This window comes from Nerophis lumbriciformis, linkage group LG28 (assembly GCF_033978685.3).
Source record: "Nerophis lumbriciformis linkage group LG28, RoL_Nlum_v2.1, whole genome shotgun sequence".
Classification (NCBI taxonomy): Eukaryota; Metazoa; Chordata; class Actinopteri; order Syngnathiformes; family Syngnathidae; genus Nerophis; species Nerophis lumbriciformis.
The window spans coordinates 18,759,152-18,774,782 of NC_084575.2; the positions used below are offsets into that span (position 1 = coordinate 18,759,152).

Genomic DNA, 15,631 nt, shown 5'->3' on the forward strand with positions numbered 1-15,631 from the left:
TTTCTTGATCGGAGGCTGATTGGTGTTGGTTTGGCCGGCTGCTCAGAACCGAACTATCTGGTAATTACTGTCCTCTGCGGACCTTGCAGGCAGCAGATCAGATTAAGAGGCTCTATGATCTCTTCCTGAAAGTCGACGCCACTCAAGTCGAAGTCAACCCACTTGGAGAAACTCCTGAAGGGCAAGGTACCTTCTGTCATTGACAATTTTTTTTTGTCTTTTCTCGAGTGTTACTTTTTTTTTCTTTTATTACGTGTGTCATTTTACTGATACTTAGTTTTTCTGAGCTCTCAGACAATAGTTTAACTTTGTTGTGGCGACCTCTAAATTTTCTAAATACCTCAACTTAAATAAAAAAATTAAATTACCACTGATAGTCACACACACACTGCATTTGATCCATCCCCTTGTTCCACCCCTTGGGAGGTGAGGGGAGCAGTGAGCAGCAGCGCTGGCCGCGCTCGGGAATCATTTTGGTGATTTAACCCCCAATTCCAAGCCTTGATGCTGAGGTAATGGATCCCATTTTCATAGTCTTTAGTATGACTCGGCCGGGGTTTGAACTCACGACCTACCGATCTCAGGGCAGACATTCTAACCACAAGGCCACTGAGCAGGTCATATAAGTGCTGTCTCTTGGCTGATTATGCTTTAAGTTGCCAGCAAAAATCTGAGTTACAAGCATTCCTGCTGTTACTTTGTGTGACAAATGCCACAGTAAACCCTGTAAGATCAGACCAAAAAATCAGGTCTTTCTCGTTAGCTTCAGCTGATAGCTAGAGATTGTCATAACTTTGTTTTCCACCATGGGAAGGAAGAAAGTGAGTGTGAAAGAGTGCCGTGAAGAAGTGGGTGATATTCATTTAATTAAAAAATAATAATTTTGTCCTGGTTGTATAACTGTGGACCAACTCTATACTCTAGGCAGGATCCTTGAGGGTGCATGGGAGTTTGCAAAACCAGTCTACATCTGTTTTGTGGACTTGGGGTAGGCATTCGACTGTGTCCCTCGGGAAGTCCTGTGGAGAGTTCTCAGAGAGTATGGGGTATTGGATCGCCTGATTGTGGCGATCCGCTCCCTGTATGATCAGTGTCAGAGCTTGGCAGTAAGTCGGACTGGTTGTCAGTGATGGTTGGACTCCGCCAGTGCTGCTCTTTGTCACCGATTTGTCACATAATTTCTAGGCGCCAAGGGGATCCGGTTTGGTGGCTGCAAGATTAGGTCTCTGCTTGACGCTGATGAGGACAATGAGCATGCAGATGCGCTTCCCTGAGGCGGTTTCTCACAGTTTGTAAATACATTTTTTGGTTACGCAAACCAATTGTTGCAGCAGCTGTCCGGGTGGCTGGTCTCAGACGATCAAGGAGCTGCACCTGCTGCATGTGGATGTCCTAGGGTGGTGTGGTTAAATGTGGTCTGCCGTTGTGAGGCCGGTTGGATGTACTGCCAAATTCTCTGAAACGTCTTTGGAGCTTATGGTAAAGAAATTAACGTTCAATTCACGGGCAACAACTCTGGTGGACATTCCTCACAACTTGCGACATCTGTGGCATTGTGCTGTGTGATAAAACCTTTATTGTGGGAAGCCTAAGGCACACCTGTACACTAATCATGCTGTTTAATCAGCATTTTGATATGCCACACCTGTGAGGTGGGATGGATTATCTTGGCAAAGAAGAAATGCTCACTAACACAGATTTAGACAGATTTGTGAACAATATTTGAGAGGAAAAGGTCTTTTGCGTATATAGTAAAAGTTTTCGATCTTTGAGTTCAACTCATGAAAAATGAAAGCAAAACAAACGTGGTGCGTTTATATTTTTGTTCAGTGTATACATACACATTCATTTGGAATTCTCCACTTTAAATCAAAGTGACCTTACGAATAATTTACTTGGTATTGAACTCATACTAACTAGGCAATGTTTTGCCTGGTATTTTAGCAGGTAGGCCTAATGATTGTGGTTGCTTTGAAAAGCCATCTTTTGAAGTGTAAAGGAGATACACGCATTAATATAATGTATATCCCTTCAAGGCAGCAAAGAGGCAACCATTTATTAGCATGCTAACCCCTGAAATAATTTATACCAGAAAGGCCATGGGAATACCTTAATAATTAATTAATTTCAGTTTTAAGGGTTTATAATTGGTTCCTTTTGCTTGCAGCCCTCATCCTATTACCTCCATGTATCTTCTGCTGTCCCCTGGCTAACACCAGTATTGTCGACCTCTGTTGCCCCATGACTAGTGGTTTGCTTTGACGCCAAGATCAACTTTGATGACAATGCCGAGTTCCGGCAAAAAAACGTCTTCGCCATGGACGACATGAGTGAGAGTGACCCCACCGAGATGGAAGCTGCCAAGTGGGATCTCAAATATATTGGACTGGATGGAAACATCGCCTGCTTTGGTATGGAAACCATCAAAGCGCTCATTCTCCACATGCACTCGCTCTGACGCGTTCTTCCATAATAGAAATATCTCTTTTAATTCCCTTAAGTGAAAAGCTCGGACACAGTTAAATCCTTGTCAAAGTAAAGGCACCCTGGGCTCTCCTCTAATCCAAATTACAAGCAGTTTTCTGAAGACTCCAGAAGGGATGCCACCATAACCAATGCGTTGTAATTAGCGATAATCCACCCGGAAATTCTCCAGAGAGCTGGATTGTTAGCGTTCTCATTAAAGGCCCACATTATATTCATAAATCAAAGCTTTTACATTGTACAGCAGTACTAACAGGTGCACTGTCTTCTTACCCTTTTGCCTCATAAACACACACAATTTTTCTTAGCACTATCGGAATGACTGTTGATTTTGTGTGCTATCGTTTGCAGTGAATGGAGCGGGCTTGGCCATGGCGACATGTGACATTATTGACCTGCATGGAGGAAAGCCAGCTAACTTCCTGGATCTTGGGGGAGGAGTCAAAGAGAGGCAGGTGTACGAGGCCTTTAAGCTTCTTACTGCAGATCCGAAGGTAAGAACTGAACAAATGCATATGTAGACTTTTTGCTACAGTGTAAAAGATGGAAGTCCTACAGTGGGGATGATTCAGTACATGTAGGGATGGCTACCGAATTCGGTACTGCCAGGTATTAGTTCATGTAAAATCAAACGGTACCATTAGGGGTGTGGGAAAAAATCGATTATCGCGATTCTCATGTTGTGCGATTCAGAATCGATTCTCATTTTAAAGAAATAGATTTATTTTATTTTTTTTATTTTTATTTTTTTTTAAAACAACAACATTTTTATTAATCAATCCAACAAAACAATACACAGCAATACCATAACAATGCAATCCAATTCCAAAACCAAACCCGACCCAGCAACACTCAGAACTGCAGTAAACAGAGCAATTGAGAGGAGACACAAACACGACACAGAACAAACCAAAAGTAGTGAAACAAAAATGAATATTATCAACAACAGTATCAATATTAGTTACAATTTCAACATAGCAGTGATTAAAAATTCCTCATTGACATTATCATTAGACATTTAAAAAAAAAAGAACAATAATGTCACAGTGGTTTATACTTGCATCACATCTCATAAGCTTGACAACACACTGTGTCCAATATTTTCACAAAGATAAAATAAGTCATATTTTTGGTTCGTTTAATAGTTAAAACAAATTTACATTATTGCAATCAGTTGATAAAACTTTGTCCTTTACAATTATAAAAGCTTTTTACAAAAATCTACTACTCTGCTTGCATGTCAGCAGACTAGGGTAGATCCTGCTGAAATCCTATGTATTGAATGAATAGAGAATCCTTTTGAATCGGGAAAAAAATCGCTTTTGAATCGAGAATCGTGTTGAATTGAAAAAAAAAAAATCGATTTTGAATCCAATCGTGACCCCAAGAATCGATATTGAATCGAATCATGGGACACCCAAAGATTCACAGCCCTAGGTACCATATTTCAATACTTTTGTTGTTTGTGACGTCACGTCTGGTTGTAGAGTGGTCACCGGCTCAAACACTTGGCGAATAAACAAGGACTCAAGCAGCACTCAAAAAGCGCCTTGCCAAACTGCCCTAGGTAATGTTTCAGTTGTCCATGCCAACAAAGCAAGTATGCCTGATAGAAAATGCTTGAACAGACAGTAACTTTTCCAAAGTGCGTTAGCTCGGTGCTAATTTACATTGGTTTTGCCATTTACATGCTACTGATTAGCAACTTTACATGGCGATTTCAATGCTTCTATATGTGGTAATGAAAAATACAACTAAGATGCACATTAAAATCAAACAGCTGGTTTGTTGTGGGTATAACACTTACAGTATAAACACTTTGTAGGACTCAATTTAAGACAAGACTGGCACATTCAGCCTAAGACTACTTACTGGCTAGGTAACACACAGTAGCCTATACACTACTGCCATCTAACGCCTTGGAATTGCAACTGCATGCAAAATCTACTACATAATACTAGCAAATGAGACTCAGAAGTGTTAAGAAAACAAGAAAAAAACAACTAAGCAGCACAGCTATCATAATCTGTCACTGTTAAATATTAAATAAAAAAGTCATTTTATTATTAAACAAATTTATTAACACATGAGCACACACAAAAGTACCGGGAATTGGTACCCTGTCAATTCAGATGTGAAATGTACCCATCCCTAAGTATGTGTATATTTTGTGTGGTAATACCGTGACAATTAATGATTTTATTTTCTTAGAATAATTTGTATTACATGTGCTTCAACAAACATTTTGCGCACATTCCACATTTTGGCTGAATCCCAACAAACCCCTTTAACACTTTCCCGTCCGTCATACTTTAGCATCCCCGGGTTGAAAAGATGGTCTCTCAAACTGATGGTTCACAATATTTATTCACCTTCCTTTATGTGAACACGCCGTAAGAGCTACAGGAATAAACATATACAATTAGTAACTCCTAATAGTGGTTTACTTTAGCCTTTGTTACCTTATTTATTACATCTTGAATGAGTTACCTTGTTATTACATTTGTATGTTCAACATGTACACTTGACATTTTTAACATATAACAAATGAAGACATAAAATATGTAATATGCATTGCAAATTTTCCTGACGTTACATTACTTCACAATAAAACCATTGGAACATTGCAATTACTAGCTACAAATAAGTTTTACTACAGTATGACAGCACCCTCTAGTGGGCGATATGTAGTCAAACAGTAACATGCAGTAGTCAATTGTACACTCGATAAAACACGACGAAAAATACCTTTACACATACTTGCCAACCCTCCCGAATTTTCTCAGCGCCTCTCCCGAAAACCTCCCGGGACAAATATTCTCCCGAAAATCTCCCGGTTTTCAGCCGGAGCTGGAGGCCACGCCCCCTCCAACTCCATGCAGACCTGAGTGAGGACAGCCTTTTTTCATGACGGGAGGACAACAGGGTGACAAGAACTAAATCATCCAGACTAGAGATAAATTGTATTATATGTTTATCTTACCTACAAATAAATATATTTGTTAATTAAAAAAAAAAAACTAAATACATTTTACTATATTTTGCTAAAGACATCCAAAATAATTGTAGTTTTATTTGTTTTTTTTCTGACTCCTTATTACATCCAGCCATAGAATTATACATTAAAATAAACATGTTTGAAATAATTAATTTTAAATGATCATAGTAATTCATTTAAAATGACCATATCTAATTATTAAAATAATTGCTTGTTTATCAACAACTTTAGCATTTTATTCATTACATTTTGAAGCTCTCAGAAGCCAAGTTATGTTATATTCCTTAAGATTTATTTATGCAAGTTTGAAGTATCAATTATCTAAACACAGTTTTGTTTGCATATATTCAGTATGTGTGTATATATATATATATATATATATATATACATATATATATATATATATATATATATATGTATGTAAATGTGTATGTATATGTCTGTGTCTGTGTGTGTGTGTGTGTGTGTGTGTGTGTGTGTGTGTGTGTGTGTGTGTGTGTGTGTGTATGGAATGCTTGACTTGGTGAATTCTAGCTGTCAATATACTCCTCCCTTCTTAACCACGCCCCCAACCACCCCCCACCTCCCAAAATCTGAGGTCTCAAGGTTGGCAAGTATGCCTTTACATCACAAATTGTATCATCAACCAGGTGCTAAGACACTGTGAATACTTGTGTTGTGCACGTTAGAAGTACCTTTAACTTCGATGAAACTGTGGAGCACACTCTGAACCTTGTGGTTTCCCGCCCTACCTTTTTCAGCAGCTGCTTACTGATTTACAACACTTTTCTGGATAGCTTGTTGACAGCATTTCAAAATAAAAGTTCTATACATATTTTGTTTACAATACAACTAAATGAGGAAATGATAAGCTTTAAAAAGCGAACGTCACAGTGTTCAGAAGCTACATACAGTTATGTTATCTCGGTTGTCACGTTGAATGATTTAAAAAATTGAATAAACAACATTCTAAACATGAATAATGCTTAATTTTGGAAGATTATCTGTCTAATCATCTAAAACAGTGGTTCTCAAATGGGGGTACGCGTACCCCTGGGGGTACTTGAAGGTATATCAAGGGGTACGTGAGATTCTTTTTAAATATTCTAAAAATAGCAACAATTCAAAAATCCTTTATAAATATAAATAAAAACCTATCTTTTTTTCCCAAATAGTTCAAGAAAGACCACTACAAATGAGCAATATTTTGCACTGTTATACAATTTAATAAATCAGAAACTGGTGACATAGTGCTGTATTTTACTTCTTTATCTCTTTTTTTCAACAAAAAATGCCTTGCTCTGATTAGGGGGTACTTGAATTAAAAAAATGTTTACAGGGTGTACATCACTGAAAAAAGGTTGAGAACCACTGATCTAAAACATCTAGTACATTGTTGTGAAGTCTGTAGTCTGACATGGTATCGTATTAGCTACAGCACCAATATGACAAGCAATAAAATAAAAAAATAACATTATGAACATCCATCATGCCATCCATTTTCTACCGCTTGTCCCTTTTGGGGTCGCGGGGGTTGCTGGAGCCTATCTCAGCTGCATTCGGGCGGTAGGCGGGGTACACCCTGGACAAGTCGCCACCTTATTGCAGGGCCAACACAGATAGACACACCACATTCACATTCATGGCGCAAGTCATTTCTGAAAGTAGTCCATGAAACGTAGTACAGTGTAAATTATAGGGAAGTCAGTTTGCTGCTAGTCTGACATTGCAGTTCACAACAAGAAAACATTCAAGACATGGCAATATTTACGTGGCATAGCAAACGACTGAATACCTGATCAAACACGACTGGCATTACTATACAATCAGTAATTCTCATACTTATTTACGTAGATATGCTCTCTGCTTTTTCAATCTCAGTTAAATCCTATTTATTTGTTGTCTGCAAATAAGCATTTTTTTCTTTACTAATTTCCACTGTTGCGGTACGTACCTCCGTTTTAAGGTCACAGTTTGGTTCGTTTTTGGCACAATGTAGGAATGCAGTTGGAAGGGGATTCATATAGACCCATTCGTCATGGTTTTCACGACACATGAAACATGACAAATTGGGGGGTGCACTATTCATTTTAGCCGCCAGATGGCAGTAGAGCTGCATATATCTTGAAATGGGTTTTATTCCAATTTCAACATTGACCACAGAGTCAGTTGCTATGTAGAGTGACGCTTTCCATCATTTTCAGCAGACTTCATTGCAAAATGGGTCCATATGAATACCTTTCCTACTGTAAAATGCAAAATAAAAAATTTATTTGCCTTTGTGTTCAGGGATTTTTTAAATGAAGCATGAAAGTGCAATTGCTAACTTTAGATCTTCATTAAATAAAATCGTCAAACAAAATTAAATACAAATATAGTCGAACATGAAGCATGCTTTCGGCACATTACCCGAACTTGTGCAGGTGCATCACAAGACCGAGTGTTGACTTCCTGTTTTTCACTTGCAGTTTTTGTACCGAGTAGGAACTTTTGTTTTGTCACATCTGGGTTTGTTTTGATATGAATACTGAACTTGTATTTATTACACTCCTAGTTTGTAATGACTTTGGCTGCTGTAAATAAAACAGAGATGCCTCCTCAATAGAGATGTCCGATAATATCGGACTACCGATATTATCGGCCGATAAATGCTTTAAAATGTAATATCGGAAATTATCGGTATCTGTTTCAAAATTATCGGTATCGGTTTCAAAAAGTAAAATGTATGACTTTTTAAAACGCCGCTGTGCACACGGATGTAGGTAGGAGTACAGAGCGCCAATTAACCTTAAAGGCACTGCCTTTGCGTGCCGGGCCAGTCACATAATATCTACGGCTTTTCACACACACAAGTGTGCGCAAGGCATACTTGATCAACAGCCATACAGGTAAGGCTGCAGCTAACGATTATTTTTCTATCGATTAATCTATAGATTCTTTTTTTTTTCGATTAATCGGTTAATCTATAGATTATTTTTTCGATTAATCTATAGATTATTTTTCCTTTTACCGATTATTCTTTTATTTAGAATGAAGATGAAAAAATACATGTAGGCCAGTTTTTTCAAAAGGCATGGCTTTTATTTACAAAAAAAAAGTATGGCCACTCAGTCAACATTGACAACAACATGACAAAATTTTCTGTAACAATGTAAACATTTAAAACTTTTAACATTTTACAAAATTAAAAGTAGCTTATTTGCTTTTTAATGTGATATAAAATAAACATAGTGCAAATCTTAATATTCTGCAATAGTATAAGCATTTCAAAAGTAAAAGTATTGCATATTTTGCTTTAAAATGTGCAAAAATAAAGATAAACATCCAATACAAAAAAGTGCATATTTCTTGAATTGGCGCCGGGTATATAGTAGTCGCATGCCTCGAATTACTGCCGGGTCAAACTCGTTTCGCAAAATAATTAGTGCATGCTTGGCCTTACTGCCGGCTCAGGATTAACGCCGGATCAAACTCGTTTCGCAAAATATAAATTTTATGTCTGGAATTTTCGCCGGGTCAAGCTCGTTTCGCAAAATAATTAGCATATGTCTAGAACTTCCGCCGGGTCAAACTCGTCATGTCATGAGTGACACTTCACGTGTCATCATTTTCAAAATGGAGGAGGCTGATTTCAATCATTTGAAATCGCATAAAGGGAAGAAGATTAAGAGCTATTCAGTAGGATTTAAGGTCCAAGCTATTGAATATGCTAAAAAGAACAGTAAGCAGCTATGTTTTATTAATATACCGTAGCTGCGTGTGTCAAATATGAGTCATTAAATGACTCCCGCCTCCTGGTGGTAGAGGGCGTTAGTGATCCTTCTTGCGACTACCGGTACTGCAGAAGACCGGTGCTGCAGAAGAAGACAACAAGCCACAAGAGTGAGCAGCGATCGTTTGCTTGCACTTTTAACATGGAGGATTACATATCTAAAATAAAACAGTTTTCTAAACTGGACTTTCAATGGAAGCAGGAGGTAATACTTAAAGGAATATGTCCATCGAGACAGAGAGACTTTTAAAACTGAAGAAAGATAAGGAAGACTTCTATAAACAAGTTATCGATGCTTTTGATCAGAAGCAGCTGCGCATGGACTCATAAGTAAAGGTAAGACCATAATAACGTTTTTTTTATTAAATGTGCTTTTCATGATGGTATCATTACATCACTCAAATTTATAAGCGCAAGCCTAAATTTACCCCACGCCTTTTGGTAAGCGCAGGAGTGAGAAGAGGTTTTAAATTCATTAGCGCCCCAGCGGCTATTCAAGGAAATACGCGTCGACGCACAAAAACGGCGTCGACGTATTTACGTAATCGATGACGTCGACTATGTCGACGCGTCGTTTCAGCCTTACATACAGGTCACACTGAGGGTGGCCATATAAACAACTTTAACGCTGTTACAAATATGCGCCACACTGTGAACCCACACCAAACAAGAATGACAAACACATTTCGGGTGAACATCCGCACCGTAACACAACATAAACAGAACAGAACAAATACCCAGAATCCCTTGCAGTACTAACTCCTCCGGGACGCTACAATATACACCCCCGTTACAATATAAACCCCCGCTACCACCAAACCCCGCCCACCTCAACCAAATTAGGCATAATAATGTGTTAATTCCACGACTGTATATATCGGTATCGGTAGGAGGCTACGGGGAAGACCCAGGACACGTTGGGAAGACTATATATCCCGGCTGGCCTGGGAACGCCTCGGGATCCCCCGGGAGGAGCCGGACGAAGTGGCTGGGGAGAGGGAAGTCTGGGCTTCCCTGCTTAGGCTGCTGCCCTCGCGACCCGACCTCGGATAAGCGGAAGAAGATGGATGGATGGATGGATGGATGGATTTATATCGGTATCAGTTGATATCGGAATCGGTAATTAAGAGTTGGACAATATCGGATATCGGCAAAAAAGCCATTATCGGACATCTCTACTCCTCAAGCTTTAGAACTAAATCAAACTTTTTTTTATGATACGGCTGCATGAGATATACCGTCTTTGCTCTGCAGCCGTCCGCTAATGTTGCATAAACAGTGTGATTGTGAACAATTGCTTTACTCCCAATTTGTGACTAGAGAGATTAAAGAAGCTTTATGTGCTTGGATAAGCCAAAGGTACGGTACATCTAACGGCTCAACCGTCAGTTCGACACACCGTATTTCACTGTTATGATACCATGCATTTCCATAATAACATATTTTTTTGCGAAACCTTTCCTTCCTCTCTTCCACACGTTTTTTATTTCCATCGTTACGTAGCCCTCGCAGTGAGTCTGTGCTTTGATGTCTCAAGCTCATTGTGCCGAGAGAAGTGAAAGTGATGTGAGTGCATTGCTGCAACTGAATAGCAGACGCTGGGCTTGAGATGACAAAGAGTTCTTTCTTTCTCTTTTTTTTTTTTTTTTTGCACACTTCCATCTACCCTCAGAGCATTTATTACCTTAATCATTATTATGCCCTGAAAGGAAATGGAACCGAGAAAGCCGGTGAAATTGCCTTGTGTATGTGGAAACAACATGGGGAAACATATTTAGAATGCCATTATTGTGTTGCTAAGTTATGCTATGACAGGTTTGGGTGTCTCGAGTTTTTGCTTGTTTGCATGCTTTAAACCTAGGCCTTTGGCATTTTAAGCACTTGTATACAACGTATAGACAGCAGCAATTACAATTCATTTTCTGTATTAACATATAGGAATGTGTTCCTGGGTTTATTGAGGTTTCTTTCAAGTCACCTGTAGGCACAATGCTGGGGAAGGCAGCAAATACCAAATAAAGCTGTTATTGCTTTGTGCCAATGCATTAAAGAAAGGGACTGATGGATGCGTTTTCCAGCTCTACATCCATTTTGTTCTCAGAACTAATGGCTGTTTTCAGAAATGTTGTAGGCTTCAACAAATATTGCAGTTTTCTGAAAGATAGGCTCCAGCGCCCCCCGCGACCCCAAAAGGGAATAAGCGGTAGAAAATGGATGGATGGATGGATGAAAGACTAACAACAGTATCAATCAATCAATGTTTATTTATATAGCCCTAAATCACAAGTGTCTCAAAGGGCTGCACAAGCCACAACGACATCCTCGGTACAGAGCCCACATAAGGGCAAGGAAAAACTCACCCCAGTGGGACGTCGATGTGAATGACTATGAGAAACCTTGGAGAGGACCGCATATATGGGAAACCCTCCCAACCCCCCTCTAGGGTAGACCGAATGCAATGGATGTGGAGTGGGTCTGACATAATATTGTGGGAGTCCAGTCCATAGTGGATCCAACATAATAGTAAGAGTCCAGTCCATAGTGGGGCCAGCAGGAAACCATCCCGAGCGGAGACGGGTCAGCAGTGCAGAGATGTTCCCAACCGATGCACAGGCGAGCGGTCCACCCCGGGTCCCGACTCTGGACTGCCAGCACTTCATCCATGGCCACCGGACCTGTGTGTCTCCCCCTCCACAAGGGAGAGAGGGGAGCAGAGGAGAAAGGAAAAGAAACGGCAGATCAACTGGTCTAAAAAAGGGGGGCTATTTAAAGGCTAGAGTATACAAATGAGTTTTAAGATGGGACTTAAATGCTTCTACTGAGGTAGCATCTCTCTCTAACTGTTACCGGGAGGGCATTCCATAGTACTGGAGCCCGAATAGAAAACGCTCTATAGCCCGCAGACTTTTTTTGGGCTCTGGGAATCACTAATAAGCCAGAGTTCTCAGAACGCAGATTTCTTGCCGGGACATATGGTACAATACAATCAGTAAGATAGGATGGAGCTAGACCGTGTAGTATTTTATACGTAAGTAGTAAAACCTTAAAGTCACATCTTAAGTGCACAGGAAGCCAGTGCAGGTGAGCCAGTATAGGCGTAATATGATCAAACTTTCTTGTTCTTGTCAAAAGTCTAGCAGCCGCATTTTGTACCAACTGTAATCTTTTAATGCTAGACATAGGGAGACCCGAAAATAATACGTTACAGTAATCGAGACGAGACGTAACAAACGCATTAATAATGATCTCAGCGTCGCTAGTGGATAAAATAGAACGAATTTTAGCGATATTACGGAGATGAAAGAAGGCCGTTTTAGTAACACTCTTAATGTGTGACTCAAAGGAGAGAGTTGGGTCGAAAATAATACCCGGATTCTTTACTGAGTCGCCTTGTGTAATTGTTTGGTTGTCAAATGTTAAGGTGGTATTATTAAATAAATGTCGGTATTTAGCAGGACCGATAATCAGCATTTCCGTTTTCTTGACGATGAGTTGCAAGAAGTTAGCGGACATCCATTGTTTAATTTCATTAAGACACGCCTCCAGTTGACTACAATCCGGCGTGTTGGTCAGCTTTAGGGGCATGTAGAGTTGGGTGTCATCAGCATAACAGTGAAAGCTAACACCGTATTTGCGTATGATGTCGCCTAGCGGCAGCATGTAAGTACTTAAAAGTAAATTATTGAAGATAGCTAGGCATGGTTGGATTATGAGATGACAAATTAATGTCATTACAATAAAGGTACCGTATTTTTCGGGATATAAATCGCTCCGGAGTATACATTGCACTGGCCGGAAATGCATAATAAAGAAGGAAAAAAACATATATAAGTCGCACTAAAGTATAAGTCACATTTTTTGGGGGAAATGTATTTGATAAAATCCAACACCAAGAATAGACATTTGAAAGGCAATTTAAAATAAATAAAGAATAGTGAACAACAGGCTGAATAAGTGTACGTTATATGAGGCATAAATAACCAACTGAGAACGTGCCTGGTATGTTAACGTAACATATTATAGAAAGAGTCATTCAAATAACTATAACATATAGAACAGTGGTTCTTAACCTGGGTTCGATTGAACCCTTGGGGTTCGGCGGAGGTCAAGACACACCCGACTCATCGTGTAAATAAAAACTTCTCCCTATCGGCGTATTACGGATACGGCAACAGCAGAAGTCACACTGATTTGCAAGTGTGTAATTTGTTGTGAGTTTATGCACTGTGTTGGTTTTGTTGTTTGAACAAGGTGATGTTCATGCACGGTTCATTTTGTGCAGCAGTAAAAAAACATGGTAACACTTTAGTATGGAGAACATATTCACCATTAATTAGTTGCTTATTAACATGCAAATTAGTAACATATTGGCTCTTAACTAGTCATTATTAAGTACTTATTAATGCCTTATTAGGCATGGCCTTATTATAACCCTAACCCTCTAACCCTAACCCTAATACTAACCAAATAACTCTAAATTAAGTCTTTGTTACTTAGAATATGTTCCCCATACTAAAGTGTTACCAAAAACATATAACTTTGTCTTGAATTTGAAAAAAAATATTTTATTTTTCACTAAAGAAGGTTTCGGTGAATGCGCATATGAAACTGGTGGGGTTCGGTACCTCCAACAAGGTTAAGAACCACTGATATAGAACATGCTATACGTTTACCAAACAATCTGTCACTCCTGATCGCTAAATCCGATGAAATCTTCTTCTTTTTCTCAGTTTTTATAAGTTACCGCCAATGTTGAAATAATCAATTTTAATAGCTACGGATGTAGCAGCAGTTAGCATCCCATGACCCACAATGCACTTCTGCCATGACCCGCCACCGCCAAATTCTTATTGGTTGACGTGTGTGACGATTGCTGACATTTGCTTAGTTTCTTACACCAATGAGATAAATAGTATTATTTTATATTTTACGGTAATGTGTTAATAATTTCACACATAAGTCGCTCCGGAGTATAAATCGCACCCCCTGAAAAAAACTGCGATTTATAATCCGAAAAAAACGGTAAGTCAGTTTTTTTTCTCACATGCATTACTTAAAGGGGCTGTTTGTAACATTTGCACTCATGCCTTAAGGGAGGCGACTTTCCAATTTATTTTACACAGTACATCCCGCCTGGGGTTGTACGGTATACCGGTATTAGTTGAGTACCGCGGTACTAATGAATCATATCCGGTACTATACAGCCTCGGAAAAGTACCGGTCCGCAAGTATCATCCCTGCAGGACGAGGAATAGCTAAACATGAATCACTACACACCGTAGCTCACCAGCGTCAAAATGTAAACAAACGCCATTGGTGGATCTACACCTAACATCCACTGTAATGATACCAAGTACAGTTGTGTATCGAGTCGGAACTACTATGATTACGTCGATATTTTTTTGGCATCACAACATCTTCTTTCGTTTAAAAAAAATTTATATTATGTTTATAAACTCAGGAAATATGTTGACAGCATAATAGAATGGAAAATGACACAATATGTTACTGCATACGTCAGCAGCTAAATTAGGAGCCTTTGTTTGCTTACTTACTAATAAAAGACAAGTTGTCTTGTATGTTCACTATTTTATTTAAGAACAAACTTGCAATAAGAAACATATGTTTAATGTACCCTAAGATTTTTTGTTAAAATAAAGCCAATAATGCAATTGTTTGTGGTCCCCTTCAATTAGAAAAGTACTGAAAAGTAACAAAATAATTTTGGTACCGGTACCAAATTATTGGTATCGGGACAACACTAATCTCGCCCTCTTTTGGCTTTTTGTACGTAATGACGTAATTACGTGCTTTAGGTGTTGGTAGCTAACGTTAGTTATCCTTGAATGTATATTCATTCTATCATCACAACATGACTGCAAATTGTTTGTTGCTTCTCTTTGACTGCTTCTGTATGTGTGCTCATGCTCGCGGTGCGTACGTGTTGACAAGATCGGGTGAGTGACATCCGTAAACACCAATCATTTTATTTGGGCCGGTACATTTTTTTACGACATCAACTTTGTAATTGTGAAAATACAGACAATTGTCAAACAAATTAGTTCTGTTAAATCACTAATGGTAACATCACAATCAGGATCAGAATTTTTTTATTAATGCCAGAGGGGAAATAAAGGTTTTCAGCACAATCCCATTCAAGATCAGACAAACATTACAGGGAGACAGAACAGGATCGCTGACGGGTCTGCCAACTTCCGGCGCCCCTTACAAAAAAGGTGAGAAACAGGTAGACGCTGGGAAGGAAGGGGGGATGAGAAAAAAAAAATCAGTCTAAGTCTGGGCCCCTGGAGAGGGGGTCCAGACTGAGGCCAAGGGAAGAAAAAAACTCATATCTATAGCACACATAAACATGTGTG

At 39.1% G+C, this 15,631-nt stretch overlaps 1 protein-coding gene across 1 annotated transcript in view; it reads left to right on the forward strand.

Annotated features, from left to right (window-relative positions):
* Positions 1-15,631, forward strand: part of suclg2 (succinate-CoA ligase GDP-forming subunit beta) — a 225,449-nt gene that overhangs the window by 104,111 nt on the left and 105,707 nt on the right. Inside the window, exons 7-9 of the mRNA XM_061923823.2 lie at positions 90-186; positions 2,250-2,411; positions 2,836-2,978. Of these exons, the coding sequence (XP_061779807.1) occupies positions 90-186; positions 2,250-2,411; positions 2,836-2,978 (402 nt within the window). The remainder of the gene's footprint in view (positions 1-89; positions 187-2,249; positions 2,412-2,835; positions 2,979-15,631) is intronic.